The 27,424-nt window shown below is 31.5% G+C and overlaps 1 protein-coding gene and 1 pseudogene across 4 annotated transcripts in view; one reads left to right on the top strand and one right to left on the bottom strand.

The window, feature by feature from the left end:
- Cow (Proteoglycan Cow) overlaps window positions 1-27,424 on the top strand; it is a 124,665-nt gene that overhangs the window by 63,455 nt on the left and 33,786 nt on the right. For 2 of the 3 annotated variants that reach the window (XR_014425282.1, XM_083037433.1), the window contains exons 4-6: window positions 11,266-11,394; window positions 14,818-14,963; window positions 24,894-25,051. Coding sequence is in view for 2 of the 3 variants with exons in the window: in XM_083037433.1 (XP_082893559.1) it covers window positions 11,266-11,394; window positions 14,818-14,963; window positions 24,894-25,051 (433 nt within the window). In the remaining variant the exon portion in view is untranslated. The remainder of the gene's footprint in view (window positions 1-11,265; window positions 11,395-14,817; window positions 14,964-24,893; window positions 25,052-27,424) is intronic. The other variant, XM_083037434.1, reaches the window with a different exon arrangement.
- LOC145935983 (uncharacterized) lies at window positions 1,485-8,633 on the bottom strand (annotated as a pseudogene). Its single transcript, XR_014425310.1, has 3 exons — window positions 8,562-8,633; window positions 2,192-2,282; window positions 1,485-2,036 (listed from the first exon to the last, which is right to left on the bottom strand). The product of XR_014425310.1 is annotated as an uncharacterized LOC145935983 (transcript).

Here is a 27,424-nt window from a genome sequence, read left to right on the forward strand (position 1 = left end):
GTATTAATCAAATTAAATCTTATTAACCTTGAAAAATATTTTTTGCAATTATTGACTGGAAAACATCACGTTCGGAGACGTAAACAAAAAAAGATTAGATATTGAAATCTTAAATGAAAAAAAATCAATGTGAATAGAGTATATAAATACGTACATAGAGACTGCAAGAAGCTAACATTCACACTCTGTGTGCTTGTTGAAATCGTGTCTGCAAATCTTTTGTTTTTCCTTAAATTATACTTTCACGAATATAAGTGCAATTGTCTATAAGATGATTATCAATCCACTTAACGTTGTTAGACTTTTACTAGCAGCAATAAATACTATGTATCTTATGGAAACTGAAGCCGAGATAGAACTAAAAGGAAATATTCAGAAATGATTATTGGACAATATTCATCAATTCAACGGACTGGAAGTGACAGAAGAAACATTGCTTGATTATGAAGAACCTCTTAACTTGCATACATTTGAAATAATTGAAGAAGATGAAGAAGCATGGAATGAAGATAATGTAAATGTTCATAATAAGCGATGCCATGGTGATAACAATTTTGATGTTTCTTACAAACGGCGAGCTATTGAATATTGGCAGAATCAGGAATCGTTTAATGAAAATAGAAATACCACCATTAAACATCGTTCTTTTAAATCAGTGCAACACAAGTTTAGAAGAGTTTCATCTGAACGTCAATTGAGGCGATGGGAAGAACAGTTAAGGTCAGGTAGAAGTCGTCTTGACAAATTATCTCATGTTTCCAAAATTACGCATGATAAATTTAATGCAGCTGTTCAAGCAGGATTTATAATTCATAATGTTGATATAAACAGATGGGCTTTGGAGGCACAAAGAGAAATAGGAGATTTAAATCCTGTATTTAAGGCATCACCTGCGTGGATATCACGATTTAAAAAGTCTCACCGAATTGTATCCAGAAGAATTACAAAATTTATTACTAGAAAAACGTTGGAAGATTCTGATAATATTCAAAAAGAAGCCCAAGATTTTATAAAAACAGTGAAACCTCTCATTGAACAATTTGGATCTGAAAATGTTTATAATACAGATCAAAATGGTTTTCAATTAGAAATCCATTCTGGAAGATATACTATTTTATTAAATATTTTTATAATTTTTATATCTCTTTTTGTTTTGATGATATTCCCTTGGAAAAAAAATTTTTTTTCCCTTAAGGGAACTATTACAACTGTCCGACGCCGATTTAATTTTCCTTGAAATATGTTGTAAAGTATGCAATTTTAAGAGACACGTATTTTTTTATACGTGCCCAATCGAAGGTTTAAGGGGCGATTCACCTTTGTGAAAAAAAAAAAAAATTTTTTTCCAAGGGAATATCATCAAAACAAAAAAGAGATATAAAAATTATAAAAATATTTAATAAAATAGTATAGAATAATACATAAATAATATAAATATAGTTATATTTACAAATATTTTTATATTATATATATTAAATTTTGTGTCATTTGTTATAGATGTTACAATAATGATATTCCACAAAGAAATGTTTTAAACATAAAGATTTTTTGCACCGTATTACAAGAGCATCGTATTAATACAGCTACATCATTACAACCATCAACGTCACATGTTGTTAACATTTGTTCAAAACTAAATTCTACTGGATTTTTAAATTCTTCTGGTCTTTCATTCGTATATCCACTTTTAAACCAAGAGTATTTAAATAAATTATGATATCGAGGAGATGATAACTGATTATGTATTAAAGATTGTAATTTTATAATATTATTTCGCTGATGTAAATTTATATCAAAATTCAACAATAAAACAGTATCCGAAAATCTTCTTGCAAAATTCTTCCAGATTCTAAATCCGTAAACATCTAACGGTTGTATTTTCCCTTTCGGTATTACCATAGTGGTAATTTGTTTTTCTGTTGGTGTTAAATCAGCGACAATAGTTGGACACTGTCCGCTCCATGAATCTATAAGAAGAACACTATCGCGACCCACATTTGGAAAATAAGCTTTTTCTAACCATTTTTTGAAATGATCTACAAAACAAGAAGAGAAACGTGTATATAACACATTATAATAATAGTTTTATTTAAGTTTCAAATGTTTTACAAAATATAAGAAACTAAAATTTATCTTATGTCATAACAACGTTAAGTGGATTGATAATCATCTTATAGACAATTGCACTTACACTCGTGAAAGTATAACTTAAGGAAAAACAAAAGATTTGCAGACACGATTTCAGCAAGCACACAGAGTGTGAATGTAGCTTCTTGCAGTCTCTATGTACGTATTTATATACTCTATTCACATTGATTTTTTTTCATTTAAGATTTCAATATCTAATCTTTTTTTGTTTACGTCTCCGAACGTGATGTTTTCCAGTCAATAATTGCAAAAAATATTTTTCAAGGTTAATAAGATTTAATTTGATTAATACAATTTCAACAATACACGTTATCAATAATGCAACTATAGTATGATGTATAATACAGTGGTAATATTTTCCTGTGAGATTACGTATCTTGAAACGTGATATTATCAAGTCCATAATTGTAGAAAATATTTTTCAAGAAAATTAATAAGATTTAATTAATACAATTTCAAACAATACATGTTATCAAGGATGCAGCTATAGTATGACGCATAATTTTCTGATAACTTTTTCCTGTAAAATCACGTTTCTGAACTGTGATATTATCAAGTTAATAATTGCAGAAAATATTTTTCAAGTAAATTAATGAAATTTAATAATATGATTTTAAATAATACACGTTATCAATGATACAAATATAATTGACGAGTGACGTATATGTTTGTATCACATTTCTACCAAAATCGATTTTTGGGAAACGTGTATAGCAATTTTGCACCATACCGTTGAATTTGTCATAAAATACTCTACAATTTACTACCAACAAAAATTTAAAAATTTTCAAAATTGGGAGGAATGGTGGAAGATTTCGAAAAAAATTTAATATTTTTAAAATTTGAAGTACACAGGCATAAAGTGCATAAAAAACCGTGTTACTTTTGTTTCAAACATTTTTTATATCTCTTTATGTTTTGATGATATTCCCATGGAAAAAAAATTTTTTTTTTTTTCACAAAGGTGAATCGCCCCTTAAACCTTCGATTGGGCACGTATAAAAAAATACGTGTCTCTTAAAATTGCATACTTTACAACATATTTCAAGGAAAATTAAATCGGCGTCGGACAGTTGTGATAGTTCCTTTTTAGAGGCATCTGTGTAAAATACTTGTTTGTTGGTGATTTGTTGTTGATATGAAGAGAGAAAAACTATTTGTGAAATTGGGACTCATTCAATTTCTTCGACAAGTTTGGGAGGAGTTATCTCCGTGTCTGGAGTGAATAGATTAATATCATAATGATATGTATATATAGACGATAGCGCTGAGCTTATAATTTTAGACAAGGTTTAAGATTTTATTGACCAACACTGACTAAAATTAATTCTTATATTATAAGACTTTATTTGGGAATAATCTCAATTCGAGATTTATTTCCCGACTCCCCTCTAACCCCCCTATAAAATTATAGGCGAGAAAAATATAGATCCGAAAGTCGCTGAATCGGGAATCGAACCCGAGACCTTTCGCTTGCCGGGCGACTGCTCTCACCAACTGAGCTATTCAGACCCTTCGATTCTATAAATCTCGAATTGAGATTATTCCCAAATAAAGTCTTATAATATAAGAATTAATTTTAGTCAGTGTTGGTCAATAAAATCTTAAACCTTGTTTAAAAATTCGACTGGCAAATCACATCTTACATATTGTTATAATTTTAGGTTTAAATTTTTTGTTTATTAAAAAGGTTTTATAGAGTAAGAAATTTTCAGATAGCTTATATCTGTCATTACCTATGAGAGAGATTTGGAGGTCTAGCAGTTTGTCGATAAGAGTGCTGGATTCATTTGAGAATGATTTTAAGATAAATTTAGATGTTAGATAAAGGAAACGACAGTCTAAAGGACTGATCGCAGCATCAGCCAATACAATGTTAGAAGGGGAAGATTGTCGGAGGCCCAAACTGAATTTTAGAGCTCGTCTTTGGATCTTCTCGAGTTTAATCAGTACTTTTGTTATTAACCGGGAGTATAAAGCATTCGTACTCCATATTACTATGGATTAAGGCTTTGTATGTAAGAAGTCTGGGGTCTGAACCTCACCAGATGCCTCTAAGTGATCGAAAAATATTTGTTAATTTGGAATATTTATTAACGAGGTAATCGATTTGTTTGTGGCCATTTAACTTAGAATCTAGAATAACTTCTAAGAATTTGTGATGAGAAGCGGAACTGAGGTTTTCACCGCAAATATTAATTGAATAAGTGTTAGGGTCTTTGCGATTTCTCGTGAATATGATCAGAGCCGACTTGGAGGGAGAGATGCTCAAACCTCGAGAACGGAAGAATAGTGCGAGTTGTTTGATGGATTTTTCTAGTTTTTTTAGAGATTGATTGACATCGGATGAGCGCATGTAAATGGCAACGTCATCGGCAAACTGTATGACAGTGTATGAGTTGGCACTCCCCGAGAATGTGTTGTCTACACTTGGCAACATAAATGCTGAATAAGAGAGGACTCAAAATGGATCCTTGAGGGACCCCTTTAAACAAATAATGTGGGTCTCGGAAGTTTTTCCGTTTACAATGAATTGTAGTTTTCTATTATATATTAGGTTGTGAATAAAGGTGCAAATATTTCCGGGAATGCCTAACTCAAGTAGATCAGAAATTAGTATGTTGGGGATGACGTTGTCAAACGCTCCTTCAATGTCTAGAAAGACATGCTGTTGACTGCCTCAAGACAAAACCATTGAATATATCAGCTATGAGGATGCTAATATTATCGCTACAGGATTTTTCTTTTCTGAACCCGTATTGAGGAAGAGAGAATATGGTTTTTTCTATCCACCAATCTTTGAAATATAAGTTTTTCTAGTAATTGGAGACAGCATAATGTTAGTGAGATTGGGCGTAGTTTGTTAGGGGTAGATTTGGGAATGAGAAAGACTAACGAATGTTCCCATGAGTGAGGGAAGGAACTTTCTTTGATAATGTTGTTGAAAATGTCAACAAAAATCAGTAAGTAGCAGTCAGGTAGTGAAGAGATGATGTTGAAGTCAATTTGATCAAGGCCTGGAGATGATCTAATTTTTGCATGCTGGATTGTTTTCCTAATTTCAGCTACATTAAAGGGATTATCGAAAATCGTGCCGGACGGATTATTGTTATTGCTGTGAAGAGGGAGGAGCGTACGGAGGACATAATAAGACGATAACTTTTTCTGCACTTGGTGGAGTCTCAAAGTTAGAATTATGTGGGTGAGGGAAGAATCCTAGTTGTCTTTTTTTGAATTGTTTGATCATGTTCCATATACGTGAGGTTGGGGTTTGACTATTTAGCGAGTCGCAAAAAGCCTTCCATCCGTTTCTTTTAGATTTTTTTCAAGATACGTCTCGTAATGGCTTCTTGTCGTTTTAGTTCAATATATACTACGCAAAACAATTAGGAGAGCGCTTTAAAACTAGCAGAATTTGATGATTTTTAAGAAGCCATATCTCGACTTAGAGAGGTCGTAGAACAATGTTTCTAGGCGCATTTTAACGAGTGAAACCTCAACTTTAAAGTGGGTAATATAGCATTATTCGTCTCATCGAACTGTTTTTCGTGTGAGGCTTAAAATCAGATGGCGAAAAAACTCTGAAAATTTCTTGATTTTGTAGTTGTCCATGGAAAAAGCAGGGATGGAATCATAAATGCCACTACATTGGCTTTGAAGTAAGAACCCTCCCCTTTAAAATGCCGCAAGAAACATTGCTCTATCATGTCTAGGAGCCGAGTTATCGCATTTCAAAGTTACCCCTGCATTTTGCAAGATTTTTAGCAATACCGCCGGTATTCGCGTTATCCAATGTGCACCACGGGGAGGTTGCTCGATTGGATTTTGCACATCATGTGTATGGTGTATGTGTACGTCAATATTAAGTGTGTGCGTGATGCGTGTGTGTGTGTGTGTGTGTGTGTGTGAGTGGGTGGGTGTATGGGTGGGTGTGTGTGGGTGTGTGTGGGTGGGTGTGTGTGGGTGGGTGTAAGGGTGTGTGTGTGTGGGTGGATGGGGGTGTGTATGTGGGGATGTGTGTGGAGTCGTTAACTACTGCGAGAGTGACGAACCGTAGGATTTTTATCTCTGCTGACACACACACACCCACACACACCCACACACACACGCATCACGCACACACTTAATATTGACGTACACATACACCATACACATGATGTGCAAAATCCAACCGAGCAACCTCCCCGTGGTGCACATTGGATAACGCGAATGCCGGCGGTATTGCTAAAAATCTTGCAAAATGCAGGGGTAACTTTGAAAAGCGATAACTCGGCTCCTAGACATGATAGAGCAATGTTTCTTGCGGCATTTTAAAGGGGAGGGTTCCTACTTCAAAGCCAATGTAGTGGCATTTATGGTTTTATCCCTGCTTTTTCCATGGACAACTACAAAGTCAAGAAATTTTCAGAGTTTTTTCGCCATCTGATTTTAAGCCTCACACGAAAAACAGTTCGATGAGACGAATAATGCTATATTACCCACTTTAAAGTTGAGGCTTCACCCGTTAAAATGCCCAGAAACATTGTTCTACGACCTCTCTAAGCCGAGATATGGCTTCTTAAAAATCATCAAATTTTGCTAGTTTTAAAGCGCTCCCCTAATTGTTTTGCGTAGTGTAGTTCTGAAAAGTGGGATTGGATTTGTATTTGTGAAGAGTCCATTTTCTAGCCATAGCAGCTTTGTCGCATTCGGGATTCCACCAGGAGGCTGGTAGATGCGATTGTTTAGTTTTGAGGTTCCGAGAAAGAGTAGAGTTTACGTGTACTGGAAGAGAGTTCCAAATATTGTTAATAAAAGCTTCATATTTTTTAATTGAATCTAGAGATGTTCCTGTAGTTGGGGAAGGTTACGTTGTAAATTTAATTGAAATTCTTTTTTTTGTTCACGATTTAGCTTAATCTTATGTGAAAAGAAATATCTTTTTTCAATGTAGTGGTTGATATTAATGACAATTGGAATATGATCACTATTAAGAGAATCTGAGAAAGTGCACCCCACACAAGTGCAGTCGTGTAATAAAGTTGGGGAGACAAATGTAAGGTCTATAGCAGATCTCAAATGATTGGGTCGGGAAATATAAGTGATTGCTCCGTTATTTATTGGCGTGTAAGAGTATTCGAAGGCTGAGTTCAGCAGATTTGTTCCAGTGTAGTCTGAGCGTTTGTCTGAACTCTACTCTTTATGGTGACAATTAAAGTCGCCGAGGACAATAGACGATGGGTATGAGGATGAATACTGAAAAAGATCATTCCATTCGTTTATCGCGATAGAGCCTCTGGGGTATCTGTAAATTGAGAAAATGAGAAGAGATGTGTTGTTTGATGGAATGCAAATGGCTTGAGAGTCCAGTTTATTAGGTATATTGAATGGGTTATCGATTAATTTGTAAGGAATGAAATCTCTTTTGATGATTGCTAGGCCACCTAAATTGTGATTAAGACTGTCTTTTCTCAAAATGATGAAATTTGGAAAGGATATATTTTGAATTGGTTCAAGCCAGGTTTCGGATAAGAAAATAATATCAAAATCGTTTATAATAGCGCGCAAGAGATCAACTTTGTTGAAAATTGAGTGACAATTCCATTGTAGGATTTTAAGTGATTTTAGTTGAGAAGGATGTCTATTGTTCGTGAATACGAGTATAAACCGAAGGCCTTAAGAAGCGGAGAGAGTTTTTCTATAAGATTGGTTAAGCAGATTAAGAAATTGTTAAGAGGGGGTTGCGACTCTTGAGATAGATTGGAGGATAGAGTAGATTGGTATTGAGGGGGAGAGCGGGGTGGGGATGCGTAAGCTACGCCAAGCTTATGATTATAACTAACAATAAGTAACATTTGGAAGATTTTAATCGTTCATTGTTTATTAAAAGTTACTAACAAATGAAAAGTCACATAAATAAAGGATTGTATAACCTTTATGTACGATGTTTACATATACGGATAATAGGGATGTTCATATTTTGAAGGATTTAATAATAACAATAACAACAGTAATAATAATAATAATAATAATAAATAATAATATAAATAATAATAGTAATAATAATAATAAAATATAAATAATTTCATAAATAATAACAGTAATAATAAGATATATAGAAGTCATGAAACATAGTAAAGATATTACATATTAAAGATTACGACATTGACTTACAGTATTAATCGATATTAGAGGTTTCAGAATTTGTTTCGCCTGTGAAATAAATTATTAATGGAGATATCTATCTGTTAATCTACTGTCAGCTATGGTCGATCTTCCACATCTTTTTCTCTTCATCTCTAATAAAATTATTATATTATTAAAATTATTTTAATGCTTAGCTGTCACTTGATCAATATCTTGTTCAAATAATAATTTTATGTATATCTTGAATTTAAAAAATGTTATTACTTTTAATGTCTTTAACAATTGACCATATCAATCGGATTAAGTTCGCAATGATACGGAAATGATCTGAGAACCATTATATTGTCCTGTTTTGTCATATTGTCTATGACATATTTATCAAATAGGCTCTATGAAATATTTATCAAATTTTATAGGTTTGCTACTTTTCATGCGTAGAGAGATCCACATCGCTTAGTTTTTTCAATGACAAAGTTTAATTATATGGATTTCTTGTATATGAGATTTTATCTATGTTTAAATCGTCTTGCATTAAAAATTGCAAACTCAATGGATCTAATGTAAGAAGAATAAAATTAAAGAAGATTAAAAGTCAAATATTGTGATTTAAAGTAAAAGATTTCAAAAATTACTAGTTTTAAAGAAAAATGTCAAGAAAGAAAAAATATTTACTTGATCTTAATTAATTTGAAAATAAAATAAAATATATGAATTTCTATTTAAAAAATCCAAGTTGACCTTTTCCAAGTTGATTATATGCAATATTTTAAATATTATAATATTTTATTTTATATTTATAATATTTTATATTAAATATTTTAATATTTTAATGCTTTAAAGCACTCTTTATATAAAAGTTTATTACGATAGGACGTTATATCATACAAAATCAAAAATCATCGAAACGAAAAAATTGGAAAGGAGGAGGGTCAATAAGGGCGTTTTTGTGCCCCCTCTGGATTTTCATAAAACAATTTTTTTTGTCTTGTATGATCATTAGGAATGTCAAAAATAATCATTAGGTGAGAAAAAAATTCGATCCATATAGCCAAAATTAATCATTAGTTTAGGTGTACCACTATGGTAAGGTGTATCTAAGCCCTTTTTATGACTAATAAGTAAACTAATGAAATATTTTCGGTCATTATACTGCTTTGCCATAATATTTATGTCATTTTAGACTACAATATGCATTGCCTCAAGATGAAGGTGAATACAATTCATAGTGAAACAATTTTTGATTACTCCTGACATGGGGTGTTCATAACAAATAAATGATCACTATTAGTTGTCTACAGACTGAAGCCTCTACACCGCGTCAAGGTTGTGATCATTGTAGAGGTTTTAATTTTTTTATCTTTTTATTTTATTATTTTTTATCGAGACTTTTAACTTTTTAGAACTCAGATCACTTGAATCACTTATTCTTTTTGACATGATTACAATTGAACTTCAATTATTGAAATATTGATTAAACAAAGTAATAATATAAGATCCTGGTAGAGGTTAACAATAATATGGATAAAAGACAACGAATTATGTCGTGCGTGAAGTTGCTGCATTCGACTCATGCGACAACTTCACGCATGATGTTTACCATGAGCTATATTCACCTTCATCTTAAGGCAATACATGTTATAGTTTAAAATGACATAAATATTATGGCAAAGCATTATAATGACCGAAAATATTTCATTAGTTTACTTATTAGTCATAAAAAGGGCTTAGATACCATAGTGGTACACCTAAACTAATAATTAATTTTGGCTTTATGGATCGAATTTTTTTCTCACCTAATGATTATTTTTGACATTTCTAATGATCATACAAGACAAAAAAAATTGTTTTATGAAAATCCAGAGGGGGCACAAAAACGCCCTTATTGACCCTCCTCCTTTGCAAAAGTAAAAATTTTTTAAACATTTTCATAAAGAAAAATCGTCCATGTATGCGTATAGTGTTACGAATTTTTAAAATTATATTATAAATTATACCAATTTTAGAAAAAAGACCACTGATAATATATTTTGGTAAAACTCCTGTTTAGGGGAGGATTCTTCAATGATCTTGACCTTGACATATATCATCAAGGTCACGATCCTGAACAATATTCAAAAGGTTTTAGCCGTCGCTCATTGTTTATTAAAAAATTATTTTATCCCATTTAGGGGAGACTGGGGTACAATGGTCACCTTAAGGAAAAAATGCTGCAGTTTCTATATTAATTTTGCTTTCTCTCTCAAACTTGAGAAAACATTTTCTTCCTCTTTTTAGTAGAATGATTACAAATTATTTATTAGTTCAAATTTTTCTGCAGTTAACAATTTTTTATATGCCTCCATAGTAATCATTTTACCCCAGTCCAGGGACTAAGAGAGATAAGTACAGAGTACCATTTTATCTCGGGGAACCATTATAGAAGAATTTCCCCTATATTAAGATAGCTTTTCATATACAATATATGTATCGATTATCTTATATTCATGAAATATCATGAATCTAAGGATTTTGCCAAATAATAAAGTTGAATTGCTCTTTTGAAATCAATTATTATATTTTTTAATGCTAATATACAGGGTGTCCCAGGCCTACTGTATAACCTGTTAATGGCAAATTCCTGGGATCATTTGGAGACGATTTTTCTTCTGCGAAAATGTCGAGGGAGGCCATCATTATTTGCATGTTCCCAATTTTTGCCATCATGTAACTTTATAACTAAGCCTTAAATTAAAATTCTATTAAAGTAAACTCTACCTGAAATTAACTAAAAAATGTGATTTTGTTAATATTTTATTTCCACAAGGCTTAGTTTGCAAAAAACATTTTATTTTTAATCGCTTATAACTGGAAAATTATTGGTGCCTCGATATTTTCATTGAGCAAAAATCGTCTCCAAATGATCCCAGGAATCTGCCATTAACAGGTTATATGGTAAGTCTGGGACATCCTATATAGCATAATATTTTATAAATTATATAAATCTATTTTTAGGGACATAGTGATTCCGAAGTCTCGTGCAATTCAACAGCGACGGATGAGAACCGAAATTTCAGTCGATTCAGATGACGATGATGCTTTTTTTGATTCCGAAGACGATGATGATGATCAGGACGAACCAAAGTAAATAATAATTCTATTATCCTTTCAATTGTAAATATTTTTTTAAATTCTGACTAAAAAATAAGATATAAAGTTCTTGAAGCAAATATTTTCATTTGTGTCAAATTTTGTATTTCAAATTTTATCTGAAGAATATCATTCTCTTGAATAATATATCAGTTTGCGCGATACACACTAGATTTTATTAATATTAGTATGAATTCGAGCAACAAGAATAAAACGTGATCTATATACATATACACTGTAGATATTTTTTGGAATAATTAAAAAATTTTATTTAGAAAAACCACATTGTGTGTGCGCACACTTTTGTTTAATATGACAAAGTTTCAAGAAAAATTAATTTCGAAAGTAATATTTTGTCTGAAAATCATGTTGCAACACATTTGTTTTGCAACCTATATCAAACAAATATTATCAATTGCTACATGAAATTACGATTTTTAAAAGCAACTTCCAAAGAGAAGAAAAGTTTTCTAAGAGCAGAACATTTTATTTTGTAATATAATTTTTTTATCTATATACTTATTATACAGGGTGTCCCAGAACTGGCGAAGAAGCTTTTAATGACAGATTCTTCATGAAATTCTAAGTCGAAAAGTTTTTTACAAAAATGTGATCCAATGAATAGAATTTGAATGGTGAGGCATTGAAGTTGACGTATGGGAGCGCATGAAATTCGCGCGGTCAGGAGCGTAACGGCCAAACTCGGCACGGGTACAACTTATAACTCGTGTATCGCGCCGATGCGTGTTTATCGTTACTCTATAATATTCTGTTATTAATAATATGAATTAATTATTCTCATTAATAATATTTATCTCTATCAATTAATAATTTTGTGTACTTGACCTACTGGTTGAATATCCTTAAACTATGGGATATGCGAGATATTGATTAGACTAACTTAACAAATGACAAATTTAAAATAAATTAATAAATAACAAATTAATCATAATTTTATCAATTAATTAATTAATTACTCAAATAACTGAAATTAATAAATAATGAGTAAATAATAAATATTGAAAAATAGAAAAAAATAAATAAATAGTTAATGAATAATTAAATAATAGTGTAATATTGAAATAAAGTTTCAGAGAAGAATATAAAAAATTTCAAATAGTTTAAGGATATTCAACGAGTAGGTCAAGTACACAAAATTATTAATTGATAAAGATAAATATTATTATTAATGAGAATAATTAATTCATATTATTAATAACAGAATATTATAGAGTAACGATAAACACGCATCGGCGCGATACACGAGTTATAAGTTGTACCCGTGCCGAGCTTGGCCGTTACGCTCCTGACCGCGCGAATTTCATGCGCTCCCATACGTCAACTTCAATGCCTCACCATTCAAATTCTATTCATTGGATCACATTTTTGTAAAGAACTTTTCGACTTAGAATTTCATGAAGAATCTGTCATTAAAAGCTTCTTCGCCAGTTCTGGGACACCCTGTATAGAGGACAAAGTAAGGAGAAATTATCTAAAAATGCGTTGTGATAAAATTGTAATAGAGGAAAAATGGTCATATCGAACAATTTTCAATCATAATATTCGACCTTCCATTTACAAAAATACATTTACAGTAATACATGTTTTGAATTATGTAGTGTTTTTTGCTTTCTGAGATATAACTTGACTTTGAAACATCGCAATTTTCGTACTTGTATCTTTTCGTTATATCTTACTTGTGTGTTTGATTTTACATTTGCTTGTCACTATATCATTTTGTTATTTTGCTTATTTTATTCATACACTTTAACTATTTATTACGAATAAAAGATAAATATTTAAACTTTGCACTTCTCTTACACGTTCTTCATTAACTTAAGAACGAAATAAAACAATAAAATACATAGATTTATATTTTCACGTAAAGCAAATTTTGAAATAAATAAATTTGATATACTTATATATTTAAATTTTTAAGTGAATGCTTAATGATGAATATTTAATGATAATGAAAATCTTTTGAGAGGGAGAGAGAGAAAATTACTGAGAGAATCTTGAAAACATATATTAAGATTAAGATCATGAGAGATTAAATGCCTAAAAACTTCTCAGAAACCAAAAAAGGACGCCACATCTTTCAAAGCTTGTATTATTTAGGATTTTTATTTTAATAAAAAATTACTTAGGACTTATTGCTCTCTATAATATATCTCAAAAGAAATCCGTAAGATGTAAATTGATATCAATATTCACCTCATCTTACCGTACTGATAAATGCGAACAAGTATCGATACGCTTTCATGTAGCGTTCAGATTTTTGAGTCTCATTTTGTATTGGTTCACAATATTGAGACCTCTGATCTGTCATGATCACGGAATTATGTCAGTCTCAAGACTGACGTGTTTTGTAATATATGAATGCGATTCGGATATGTGTAAATAATCACGTCTGATCTTGCTGATGATGATATGAATACAGATCGGATAAGTGTAAATAAACATTTATCATGGTGTAAGAAGAGTAAGGTGATGTCATGACCTATCTCTCAATAATACATCAAATAAAAGCACTTGACACACTTAGCGAGATATTTCTATAGAAATTCGCCAGTAGCGCTAGTTTCGTGTAGGTCACACAGATATGAAATATTTGTATGAGTATATACAACACAAATAAGTTTTGTAGCTTTTGTAAATGCTTCAGTTTTAATCTCCCTTTACTGTTAGGTCCTGTGCACAATAGAGAAAATATTAGGAATAAATATTAAATATTAGGAATAAGAATTATTTTAAAATAATAAAATCGAAAAGATTCTAATATAAAAATACAAATTCGGATATAAAGGATTAATATAAGAGTTAATAAGCTAATAAGAGCCCTTTATACTTGAATTTGTATTTGTATATCAGAGTTTTTTTTATTTTATTATTTTAAAATAATTCTTATTCCTAATATTTAATATTTATTCCTAATATTTTCTTTATTGTGCGCAGGGCCTTACCTACACAAATAAATGCAGACGTGGCTTACATTTTCCTAGCGCCTCTCGCAGAAGAGGTAAGAAGTTCCTCAATAAATGTGTCACCGTAGAAGGATCGTGGCATTACCTTATTACATAGACCTTATAGATATGGACTGGTAATTGCCTATAGTTTCTGTAAGCAGCAGCGTTCGGAGGAGATTAGACAGAGAAACATACTACTTGTAGAGATAGTACTTTCTCTCTCTCCGAGTGTCCGGAAATACCATTGCAGGTGCAAAAGAGAAGTAGTATGTTTCTCTCTCTAACCCCCTCCGGACAAGGTCTGCTTTTATATATTGCCAGTCCATATCTACAAGGTCTATGCCTTATTATCTTACAGTTCCTACACCATCTTTATTTTGAATTAATCACTAGACACGTATTTGTGTCGTCAGCCAAATATTTAAAGTTTGATGGTATTTTTTTGTTACAGGTGCCAAGAATGTCCCGTGGTGAAGCCTACGTTTCTCTGTGGAAGCGACAATCGAACATATAGTTCGCCATGTCGTCTCGAGTACCATAACTGCATTCACCATACTTCCGTCCATATTGCCTGCAAAGGTTTTTGTCCATGCAGAGGTAAAAAATTTGTCTACATAAATTAAGTTGAAATTGAAGTATTAATTTTGTACAAGGGAGGACATTAATGAATCTATATATATAAAATTCCTATTCTGTCTGTCGTTGAATTGATCGGGTACTTCCCGACATGCTAGAAACACCTTTCGCATGGTGATAAGGGTCCACCCCCAGGTAATGGAAAAATTCTTGAAATCTGGCGTAGACAGGCTTTTCCCTTAGTATTAAATAATTTTGATAATAAATATACGATTGCTGCAAGTATTCTACCGCTACAAATATATTTCGTAGAAAAAAAATGTAGCATAAATTTTATAAAAATTAAATCTGAAATATTAATTGCGGATAATCTGAAACATTAATTGTTATATATAAAAAAATATTTTTTGATATAATATATTGTTCATAAAAGAGTTAATATATATATATATATATATATATATATATGTATATATACAGGGTGTCCCATTTTAATCTCCTCAGGCAAATATCTCGAAAAATATGGAAGATACGGAGAAATGTTTCAGACAAAAGTTGTAGGACTTGAAGGGGGACAGATGATGAAAATATGGACTTGACCTTGAGTGACCTATTGAAGGTCAGGTCAAGGTCATCGATGTTTTCTTAAATGGAATCCCCTACTTTCTATTGCATATTCTTGTAGCCCTTGTCGAGACGTTTTCAAAACACCACCTATTGATGTCTCTTACGCAAGCCGTTCCCAAGATACGAAGCTTCAAAGTTGACATATCATCGGCATTCGCATTATCCAATGTACACCGCGGGGAGGTTGTTCAGTCAAATTTGTACATTAAGTGGCCCTAAAAAGGGCAGACTTTGTGTGTGTATGTGTGTGTGGGTGTGTGTGCTTCTTTAGTAAAACTTTTCTCTAATTATTTTTCTTCTGGTTATTTTAATGTAAGGGAAAGGATAAGAAAATGGTAGAGAAAGAGAGATAAAAGTTTTACTAAAAAAGCACACACACACACACACACACACACACACACACACACACACACACACACACACACACACACACACACACACACACATACAAAGTCTGCCCTTTTTATAGCCACTTGATATACAAATTCGACTGAACAACCTCCCCGCGGTGTACATCGGGTAATGCAAATGCCGGCGGTATGTCAATTTTAAAGCTTTATATCTTGGGAACGGCTTGCGTAAGAGACATCAATAGGTAGTGTTTTGAAAATGTCTCGACAAGGGCTACAAGAATATGCAATAAAAAAATAGGGGGTTTCATTTAAGAAAACATCGATGACATTGACCTGACCTTCAATAGGTCACTCAAGGTCAAGTCCATATTTTCATCATCTGTCCCCCTTCAAGTCCTACAACTTTTGTTTGAAACATTTTTCCGTATCTTCCATATTTTTCGAGATATTTGCCTGAAGAGATTAAAATGGGACACCCTGTATATGCTTTTGATTAAAACAGTTTGTTGTATTTTTTATCATTTTTTTCTACATATATTTTCTACGTAATATTTTCTCTTGCAACATCAATATAAGGAATAGATTGAAATGTAAAATTGCTTTATAGTAAATATGATGAAAAAGCGGTACAGAAAAATAGAAAATAGAAAAATAGAAAAAAATTGTAAAACTTAAAATATATTTATAACGTAGCTAATAATTATGATATCGAGGTGCTTCATAAACAAAAATGAAGCTTGAACTTTTATTTATATATTTTATATTTATAGATTTTTATATATTATATAGATATTTTAAGAAAGTTATAATGTTGATTACGTGGGATGATCAGTTTTGCAATGGCGAATGACATAATGAGAACTTGCAAAATTGATTAATAAAAAGTCCAGTTTCCCGAATTGCATGGAGTAAATCAGTTGACATAGCATAGAATAAAAAGCACGTAAAAGTTCAAATTCTTCCTTTCAAAATGCGCTTTTGCGAATTTCGATATGATAATTTTTTTGAGTTATATCAATCTGAGTAATGTAGGTTTTATAACGATAAATTGTGATTTAAATGTCTGGCGCCACTATCGTTGTTATCGTTATTCGAGTCGCTGCAATTCTGTTCAAGACATTGAACTCTATGTATAGAATCCAATGGTTCAAGATGTCTCGAAGACTTCAAGAAGTTCTTGAAAGAGCAGAATGAGATAAATCAGGCAGAAATGAGAGCACTGACATCACAAATATGTCTCATCGTGTGGAAGAGATAATGCAAACCTGCGGAAATTACACTTATTATTAACACATTATTAACACTTATAATATTATAAACATACAAACACATCGCAATAAGGAGGGTTCAAATACTGTCAACAAATACTGTAGATATGACGAGCTATAGGGTCTTCATCCCTAATACACTTGACACTTACGTTACACACATACACACGCTCGCAGGCACGCAGACACGCAGGCACGCAGGCACGCAGGCACGCAGGCACGCACGTACGCACGCACGCACGCACGCACGCACGCACGCACGCACGCACGCACGCACGCACGCACGCACGCACGCACGCACGCACACACACACACACCCACATAGATGTGATTTCAAACAATAAATGCAATACATCGTGAACAGAATTGTAGCGGCTCAAATTGATAATGGCGGCAGACACACATTTTAAACCACAATTTATAGACCACAAGAACCTACCAATCTAATCTACTTTTCTCAGATTGACATAACTCAGCGAAAAATTATAGAGTTCCGTAAAAGCGCATTTTGAAGGGAAAAATTTGAATTTTTACGCGCTTTTTATTTTATTTGATCCTACGTCAACTGGTTCACTTCGTGCAAGAAAATTGGACCTTCTATTAATCAATTTTGCAGGTTTTTACTATGTTATCCGCCATTGCAAAACTGATTGTCCCACGTAATCAAGATTAAAATTTTCTCAATATCTCGATTTCAAGCTTCATTGTTCTTAAAGTACTCGGTACTCGTTATCATAATTATTAGTTATAAATAATTGAAGTTTAACAATTTTTATCTATTTTTCTACTATATCGTTTGTTTTGCTTGCTCATAAAGAAAGCTTTGTTTTCGTGAAAAAAATTTCTTTTCAGATTTCTGCCAATATGTTGTAAATGTTCTAAAACATCAAAAAATCACATTTTTAAGATAAAATGTCTGTATGTGTGTGTACGTATGTATGTATGTATAATGTGTCCATTCACTTTTCCGAAAATTTTAACATCTCAAGAATTGTTTGAGCTACATCGCTCAAATTTGGCATAGAAGTAAAAGTAGGACAATACTTTTACTTACTGTCATTTTTATAAAAATTCATATGGTATTTTAAATTTTAAGACAACTTTAATTTCTAAAAAAATATCTGGTTGCTTTAACTTCCATAAATTTTGACATATCGGGGTAAATTGTTTTACATGAATAAAGTATCATTAAAAGATAGTTGGTATTGAGTTTGGCGAGAATCGGTGAAAGGATTCATTTTTTATGAAATTTGGAATTTTTAAGAAATGTGCATTTTTTAATTTTTGCAAATTTTGAGATAAATCGGGTTAAATTTTTTATATGAATAGAGAGTATCATTAAAAACTGGTTGATATTGAATTTGAGGAGGATCGATGGAGTTCATTTTTTATGAAATTTTTTTTGAGAAATAATATGTGATTGCTCTAACTTTTGTAAATTTTGAGATATCGGACTAAATTTTTTTACATGAATAGAATATCTTTAAAGGATATTTAGTATTGAATTTGGTGAAAGTTTATTTTATATAAAATTTTTAATTTTTCAAAAAATGTAAATTTTCGAATTTTACGAACAAAACGAACATATAAAAGTAGGTACATACATATACAGGGTGTCTGGTAATTAACTGACCAACCGAAAGGTGATGATAGATTGGGTCAAATTGGGTCAAAAAGAAAAGTCCTGTATTATTTTGCTAAATTCTCAGTAATTATTGTGTTATTAATTAAAATATTTGAGCGAATGAGCGGATGAAAAACGGTAGGCCGGAATCGGTAGGCATGTAAGATGACTTACTTGTTTACGTCTCTTATTGTTAGTAACAAAAGTATTATCTGAGCGAGAGGTGGAGTCATGCAGTGAGCGGCGAGCAATATCACTGCGCCGGAAAATGTAATGATGCCTTCGTTACTAAGAGACATAAACAAATAAGCCATCTTACATGCTTACCGATCCCGGCCTACCACTTGCCACGTGCTCACATTCGCTCAGATATTTTAATTAATAACGCAATAATTATTGCGAATTTAGCAAAATGATATAAGACTTTTCTTTTCAGATTGACTCAATCTACCATCATCTTTCGGTTGGTCAGTTAATTACTAGACACCCTATATATACACACATACTGTATTGTTTTATTTTATTTTGTATGTCACGCGATGCTCTCGCGCTATCTAGTAATGTATGGTTTTATTTGACTTTGTATGTCCCGCGCTGCTTTCGCGCGTTTTTTAGTAGCTTCGTGTATTTTCGGTACCGATCGCTCTCTTCTCCGCGTACAATAGAGTAGTCATATTTTGTACGTTCGTCCGCTTGCCTTTTCAGTTGTATTAAATACAATAAAGATTGAGTTTCTTGCTAATTGTTCTTGTCTATTATTTCGAAAATAAGCAGATGCTATAAAAATAGTATCTCTAGTGCAAGTCGTCGCATACAAAAAAAAGGGAACTTGCATTAACAAAGTTTGGTCCTTCGAGCCGGATACTTTAAGGTTATCTGGGCAATTGCAATCAAGTGTATGGGCAATTGGCAAGCAATATCAAGCAAGTCAAATAAAACCATACATTACTAGATAGCGCGAGAGCATCGCGTGACATACAAAATGAAATAAAACAATACACATACACATACGTGACAAAAATGTTATTAATGTTTTAACTGTGAAAAAAATTTGCAAATTGAAAACTTGCACATTGCTTCCTTACCATTCTATTTTGCTTATTAAGTTTCCTCTATGAGGAAATCAAAATTGAAAAACCAGCTTGCTCATAGAGGAAGCTTGTGAGAGATATATATAGAATGTGAGAAAGCAACGTGCAAGTTTCCAATTTGCACACTTTTGAACATAGTTTGTGGAATACAAATAATTAAAAAATGAAATAAATTCTGAAAATTAATTACTGAAAATTAAAGTAAATTACGATGAAATTATATAAAGATTTTTTGTCACCGATTTTTATAATACACAATCTAAATCATCTATTAATACATGCGTTAATGCTAATGTGTAAAACAAATCTATGGCTTAATTCATGTCAATTTATTAAACACATTTATATTGCAATATATATAATATATGTATATATGTATATATGTATATTGTAAGTTTCACAATGGTTTGACCGCGTTTGTTCTTCACCTCGACGATGCGTAAACCTTCTATGAATATTCATAATTTGTGGTTAGAACAATGCTGTTGAGTAATGATGTTGAGCATACACCATGATGTACTTTAGCAAACATTGAATAAATGATGAATCAATTATGGAATCGGAGGAACAAACAAAATCAAGAGATTAATTTAATTAGAAAAATACATAATTATTATTTATCTTTCTTACATTTTAAATCTAGGACAGGCAGAAATCAATAACAAATACACATTATGTATACAGTGAATAATGTAAATATTAGTTGTACACATTTCAACAAATTATGCTACATCTTAATTATTTATGCATCAAATAAAATCGCTAAATTTTTTTAAATAAGTTGATATTTACTACAGTTTAATAAATATGGAATTTATTTTATTAACTTACTATATAATTTAACTTAATATATTACAAATATTATAATATAAACGTTATATAAAAAATTATGCAATTATTAGTTATAAATTATATAATTTATAATTAATAAATTATATATAAAAATCAAAAAATATAATTTAAAGGCTTGTAACGAATAAATCAATATAAACAATAAAATTTGGCAATGTCAAGCCAGCGCGGACGGTCGAGCGTAAAATTAATAAATTGGTAATTAAACTAAAATTATTAATTTATTTAACACATTATAATTACATTACGACGGGCGTTTCGGTCTGTCTTGAAAGCATCTTCAGTGAACTACATTAATAAGAGGCGAAGTCAGCAAATAAAAATGTATATATATATAACTGCTAAAATTACATAATCCGGCAGAGCGTATACAAATGTCATTCTTAAGTCGAAACCGTGAGCCGTTTAAGCATACACCTCACAGGTTGATAAGCCGGAAGTGTACAAGTCGGAATTTTATCTTGTCGATGTCGAGATTCACTAAATCCTGACGATTTGTCTGTGAGAATATCGGCGCGACATAAAACATTAAGCTCTAATTTAAATTTTGCTCATAGTACAAAAAGAAAAGACGCTTACCATGCCGCAAGATACACATATGTGAGAAATCGATTCAGTGGAAAAAAAAAGATACCGCAACTCGCAAACTTAATGTGTCAATCACGGCTTGAGGAACTTATAATAATGTCATGTGATTAAGAATGTATAATAAGAGTACACACAGATAATAACGTTTGTGTCGAGGTGACCGTAGCATACATGTAATGTAAACAATCTGTGTTCGTTTGCAAATTTAAACTATTATTTTGCCTTTTTATATAAATTATCTCTGAGATGAGGCGTTTGTTTAAATTCGGCTCTCTATCTAGGATATTGACATCTTCCCAATTAAATTCGTGATTGCAGAAAAGCCTATGGTCTGTTATTACAGAGTAGTTAATAGAATTTCTCCTGATATGGTCCCGATGTTAAGAAATTCTCGTTCGTAACTGTCGCCCGTCTGAGACATCATACAGCTACGACAATTGATTTTATAAACAACATTACTCGTCGATGTAATCACGAGCAGATCTTTTTGAGCTTTAATTATATTACCTAGTTTGTTAAGGCTGTAAAAACATAATTTAACATCGAGATCTTTAATAATACTCCTCAATCTGTCTGAAATATGAGACACATAAGGAAGGACAAAATAAGTATCTCTTTAGTCATTCCGAGCCGATGTATGCCGATCGATTTTTTGTATAGTTTTTTAAAATAATTTTTTAAGTCGTTCATTAATAGTTCGAAAGCTCAACGTAAAAGGATAGCCGTTTCTAGGTCCTGCAATACAATATCTGCAATGATAGGGGAAAGGGAGGAACCTATAGGCGTCCCGAAAGTTTGTTGGTATTACCAACAAACTTTCGGGACGCCTATAGGTATTACCAACAAACTTTCGGGACGCCTATAGGTTCCTCCCTTTCCCCTATCATTGCAGATATTGTATTGCAGGACCTAGAAACGGCTATCCTTTTATGTTGAGCTTTCGAACTATTAATGAACGACTTAAAAAATTATTTTAAAAAACTATACAAAAAATCGATCGGCATACATCGGCTCGGAATGACTAAAGAGATACTTATTTTGTCCTTCCTTATGTGTCTCATATTTCAGACAGATTGAAGAGTATTATTAAAGATCTCGATGTTAAATTATGTTTTTACCGTCTTAACAAACTAGGTAATATAATTAGAGCTCAAAAAGATCTGCTCGTGATTACATCGACGAGTAATGTTGTTTATAAAATCAATTGTCGTAGCTGTATGATGTCTCATACGTTGGACAGACGGGCGACAGTTACGAACGAGAATTTCTTAACATCGGAACCATATCAGGAAAAATTCTACGAACCGCTCTGTAATAACAGACCATAGGCTTTTCTGCAATCACGAATTTAATTGGGATCAGGTCAATATCCTAGATAGAGAGCCGAATTTAAACAAACGCCTCATCTCAGAGATAATTTATATAAAAAGGCAAAATAACAGTTTAAATTTGCAAACGAACACAGATTGTTTACATTACATGTATGCTACGGTCACCTCGACACAAACGTTATTATCTGTGTGTACTCTTATTATACATTCTTAATCACATGACATTATTATAAGTTCCTCAAGTTGTGACTGACACATTAAGTTTGCGAGTTGCGGTATTTTTTTTTTCCACTGAAATCGATTTCTCACATATGTGTATCTTGCGGCATGGTAAGCGTCTTTTCTTTTTGTACTATGAGCAAAATTTAAATTAGAGCTTAATGTTTTATGTCGCGCCGATATTCTCACAGACAAATCGTCAGGATTTAGTGAATCTCGACATCGACAAGATAAAATTCCGACTTGTACACTTCCGGCTTATCAACCTGTGAGGTGCATGCTTAAACGGCTCACGGTTTCGACTTAAGAATGACATTTGTATACGCTCTGCCGGATTATGTAATTTTAGCAGTTATATATATATATATACATTTTTATTTGCTGACTTCGCCTCTTATTAATGTAGTTCGCTGAAGATGCTTTCAAGACAGACCGAAACACCCGTCGTAATGTAATTATAATGTGTTAAATAAATTAATAATTTTAGTTTAATTACTAATTTATTAATTTTACGCAACCGTCCGCGCTGGCTTGACATTGCCAAATTTTATTGTTTATATTAAATTATATATAATTATTAGTTATATGTATATAAATATATAATCAAAAAATACATTATATATAAATTAATAAATTATATATAATTATTAATTTTATATAAATATATAATCAAAAAATATATTATATATAAATATATAATCAATAATAAATATGTATATAATAAAAAAATATAAATAATAATTGTTAAAAAAAAATATAGGGGGTTTCTAAAATTTGTTCAAACTTTCTATATTTTCATAATAATTAAAAATATAAAAAAATATCAAAGCACGTGTTCTTTTATTTTGATGTCCTTTATACTACAATCACCTGAAGTTTGTCGATCTAATTTTAGGACAGTCTATATATCAAATATTGATATAATTATTCAAAAATATGCTGATTGTAGTATTTGTGATGGTGAATTGAAATACAGAAAACTTAAATATGAAAAAAAATATAAAAATTTAAATATTGCAATTAGTATGCAGGGGCTGTAAGAATAATGCGATAAAAAATAATCTTCTATATATATATATATATATATATATATATATATATATATAAAATCCCTATTCTGTCTGTCGATGAATTGATCGGATACTTGCCGACATGCTAGAAACACCAAATTTCGCATAGTGGTAGGGGTCCATCTCCAGGTAATGGGAAAATTCTTGAAATCTTTAATTTCGGTCCAGGGGCGCAGCCAGGAGTCCCTTATTGCGCCATAGGATTAATATGGGAAAAAACTTCAATCTGGCCTAGAAGGCTAAAATTTCGTACATTGATAGCTGTAACTATAATATAAGACCAAAGGGAAAAATCTCAAAACACAAAATTTCAATTCAGGGGCGCAGCCAGGGGCCCCTTAATGCGCCATAGGGTTAACATGGGAAAATTTCAATCTGGCTTAGGAGGCAAAAAATTTAGTATACCGACAGGGGCTAACGTAAAACAAAAGGGAAAAATCGGAAAACCCAAAATTTTTATTCAGGGGCGCAGCCAGGGGCTCCTAATTCTGCCGTAGGGGTTTACACGGAAAACTTTACATGACCTACGTAGGAAGATGAAATTTGGTGTTCTGCCAGGGCCAAAGTAAAAGCAATGAATAAAAACCAAAGGAGAAAATCAGAAAACTCAGGGGCGCAGCTAGGGGCTCCTTAATATACCATGAAAAAATATTCAGTAACAGCCACCTTAACGCTTGGCGTAGACAGGCTTTTCCCCTAGTATAAAATAAAGTTTCACTTAAAAATTTCAAAGTGTCTTGATCTTTGCGACGCCATCTAGGTTAAATTAATAAAGTCAATAAATAAATCAATAAATATATCTTTTTAATTTACAACTTTTGTCTCTGCAACATTTTTTTTACAAAATTTATATTTCTGAGATATTTTGCCGTTCCTTTTTATACATCCTGTATGAGAAAAGTGTATTAATCATATGTCATTTTTGCAGCTGCCGATCTACGTTTGTATTCGAAAAAGATGCAGATGCAGAGGAAGAAAACATTCATGGGTAAGATGGGACATAACCATGACATTACCCTCACGCCTCGCGACTTCAATTACGACAATCATCATTACCAGTATCTCAAGTACACAAAACGCGGCAAAGTAAGTCGTTAGTCTTTTACGGCGCATTTCTGTTGCAATTGGCAGTGAAAATATAGTGTTATTTTTGAGTAAAAATGAAATCCAATATTAATTTTATTTTATTATGTATAATAATAGCATTAATATAATGCAACGTATCTTATAATATATAAGTGCTATATACACTCACTCCAAAAAAAAGCGGTACACTTAAAATTTGGGAAAAAATTATCAAATTTCAAATGACAATAACTTCGTAAATAATAAAGATAGAGAGGTTTATAAAAAACGAAAATGAAGCTTGGAATCTCTACTTTAAGAATCTATTCATTTTAATGTTGCGAGATAAATTTATTGAAAATGGCGGATGACAGAACGAGAGCATGCAAAAATAAAAAATAATGGTCCGAGTTCGCCACGGCACATGGCGTGAGTCAAATGTCGTACCTCAATGGGATTAAAAGCATATGATAGTACAGAGTCTCCTCTTTGAAATGCTTTTTTAATCATCTCGATACGATGATTTTTCGCTGAGATATTCACATTTGAATAAAAAAGCAACTTTTTACTTTAAATGCGAATAACTATGTATTTAAAGTAGAGATTCCAAGCTTCATTTTCGTTTTTTATAAACCTTTCTATCTTTATTATTTACGAAGTTATTGTCATTTGAAATTTGATAATTTTTTCCCAAATTTTAAGTGTACCGCTTTTTTTTGGAGTGTATTTGTGATTATCATACTTTTTGATATCTAACCGCTAAGAATATGATAAGCACATAATTGTTAATTAAAATTATTTAAATTTTCTTTTTACTATATATTTTACATTAAACTGTGATATTTATTATTTAGTCATATATATTATATTAAGTTATTATAGAGAATTGTTACTGCTGTGTAAAATGCATACATTTAACAGATAAAATAATTTTATAATCAGTTTTTTAAAATCGTGTTTTTATCTTTTTAAACAATTAAACCAGTTAATTATATTCTAACGTTTTTAAATATAAGAATGTGTCATATCTACTACATTATTTTTACTTGGGTAAATTTTGAATCTGACGTATTTAAAAATTGACATATTAAAAAAAATTACGGTAAAAGTGATATACTATTACATAATTATGTAATAACATTTGCATAGTTATATAAATGTAGTGCATATTATTAGTATATTTGTAAAAAAATTATATATGTATATATTATACAAGTATATTCTTCTATATTTTTTATTTTTTATTTTATGATTTTATATTTATCATTAATATTATTTTATTTTATTTTTTTATACATATTGAAATTTAAACGGCTAATAAGAATTATACGCGGATGTTAGTGTCAGTTTCAAGGGAGAATTAATTTCTTCATTGAAACTGATTTGTGTACAGAGCATCAATTTTCTTTGGTTCGAGATACCAAGAAATTAACCCTCCGGCCCACAGCTTAGTTTACTTCCGTTCACACACAGCTGGGTCTGAGAGACCCTGTCCATTTTCAATTGCTTATATCTCGGGTTGACATTTTTTTTCAATCGATACACCAAAGATTAAGGAATAATACTGTGCAATTCAAATTACTCTAAATCTTTTTGCAACAAAGATATTTGTAAAAATATAAAGTAAGAAAATTTCAATTTTCGCAAAAAACGGATTTTTTTCAAAAAATTGTATCTTTTTTGAAAAAAAAAAGATAAAAGGGTTTAATTAGAATGAAATGAAAACGTCTTGATTTGAACTTTATGAAAAAAAAATACGCCAGAACAATTTGTTTCAAAAAGTATAATTATTTTGCATAATGAAAATAGCGAAATTTTCACATTTGCTTAGTGATGTTTTTGACGTTATTCTGATTATTCATTTCATTTGAAAAACTGCAACTAATTGACTCTGGCATTTAATAAGTTTTGTTAATATAATGTATACAATAACTAATGGAAAATAAACAACGAAAGCGAGCTCAATATAATTTTAAGCCCAATTTTAATATTTTTGTATAAAAATTGAGCTTAAAATTATATTGAGCTCGCTTTCGTTAGACGCTTTTATAATAAAGATTTGATTAAGTTGAATATTAGATCAAACCCCTAAATGTTCGACGGATTTTTTGGGGTTTTCTTTTTGAAAGATATATAAAATAAATAAATTAATAATGAATTTGATAATATTTATTAAAATTTAATTTTTTCTTTTGTGTCGATTTTCTAACGTTTGCACACTGCTGGGTCTGTCACCCTGTTTTCAAGTTTCGACGCTGTTTGCTTCAACACTGTGCGCGAACTGAGGCGGCTCTATAGCGGGGTACATAGTGGGACTATACAACCTCTCCCCTCCCCAAACTCCTCCTTTGACCTGTACAAAAATGCCACGCCTTCGAAAAACGCACAGGGTCT

The sequence above is a fragment of the Prenolepis imparis genome, unplaced genomic scaffold, assembly GCF_030444845.1.
Source record: "Prenolepis imparis isolate NDT839.2.m4 unplaced genomic scaffold, iyPreImpa1.0 SCAF_5, whole genome shotgun sequence".
Taxonomy (NCBI): domain Eukaryota; kingdom Metazoa; phylum Arthropoda; class Insecta; order Hymenoptera; family Formicidae; genus Prenolepis; species Prenolepis imparis.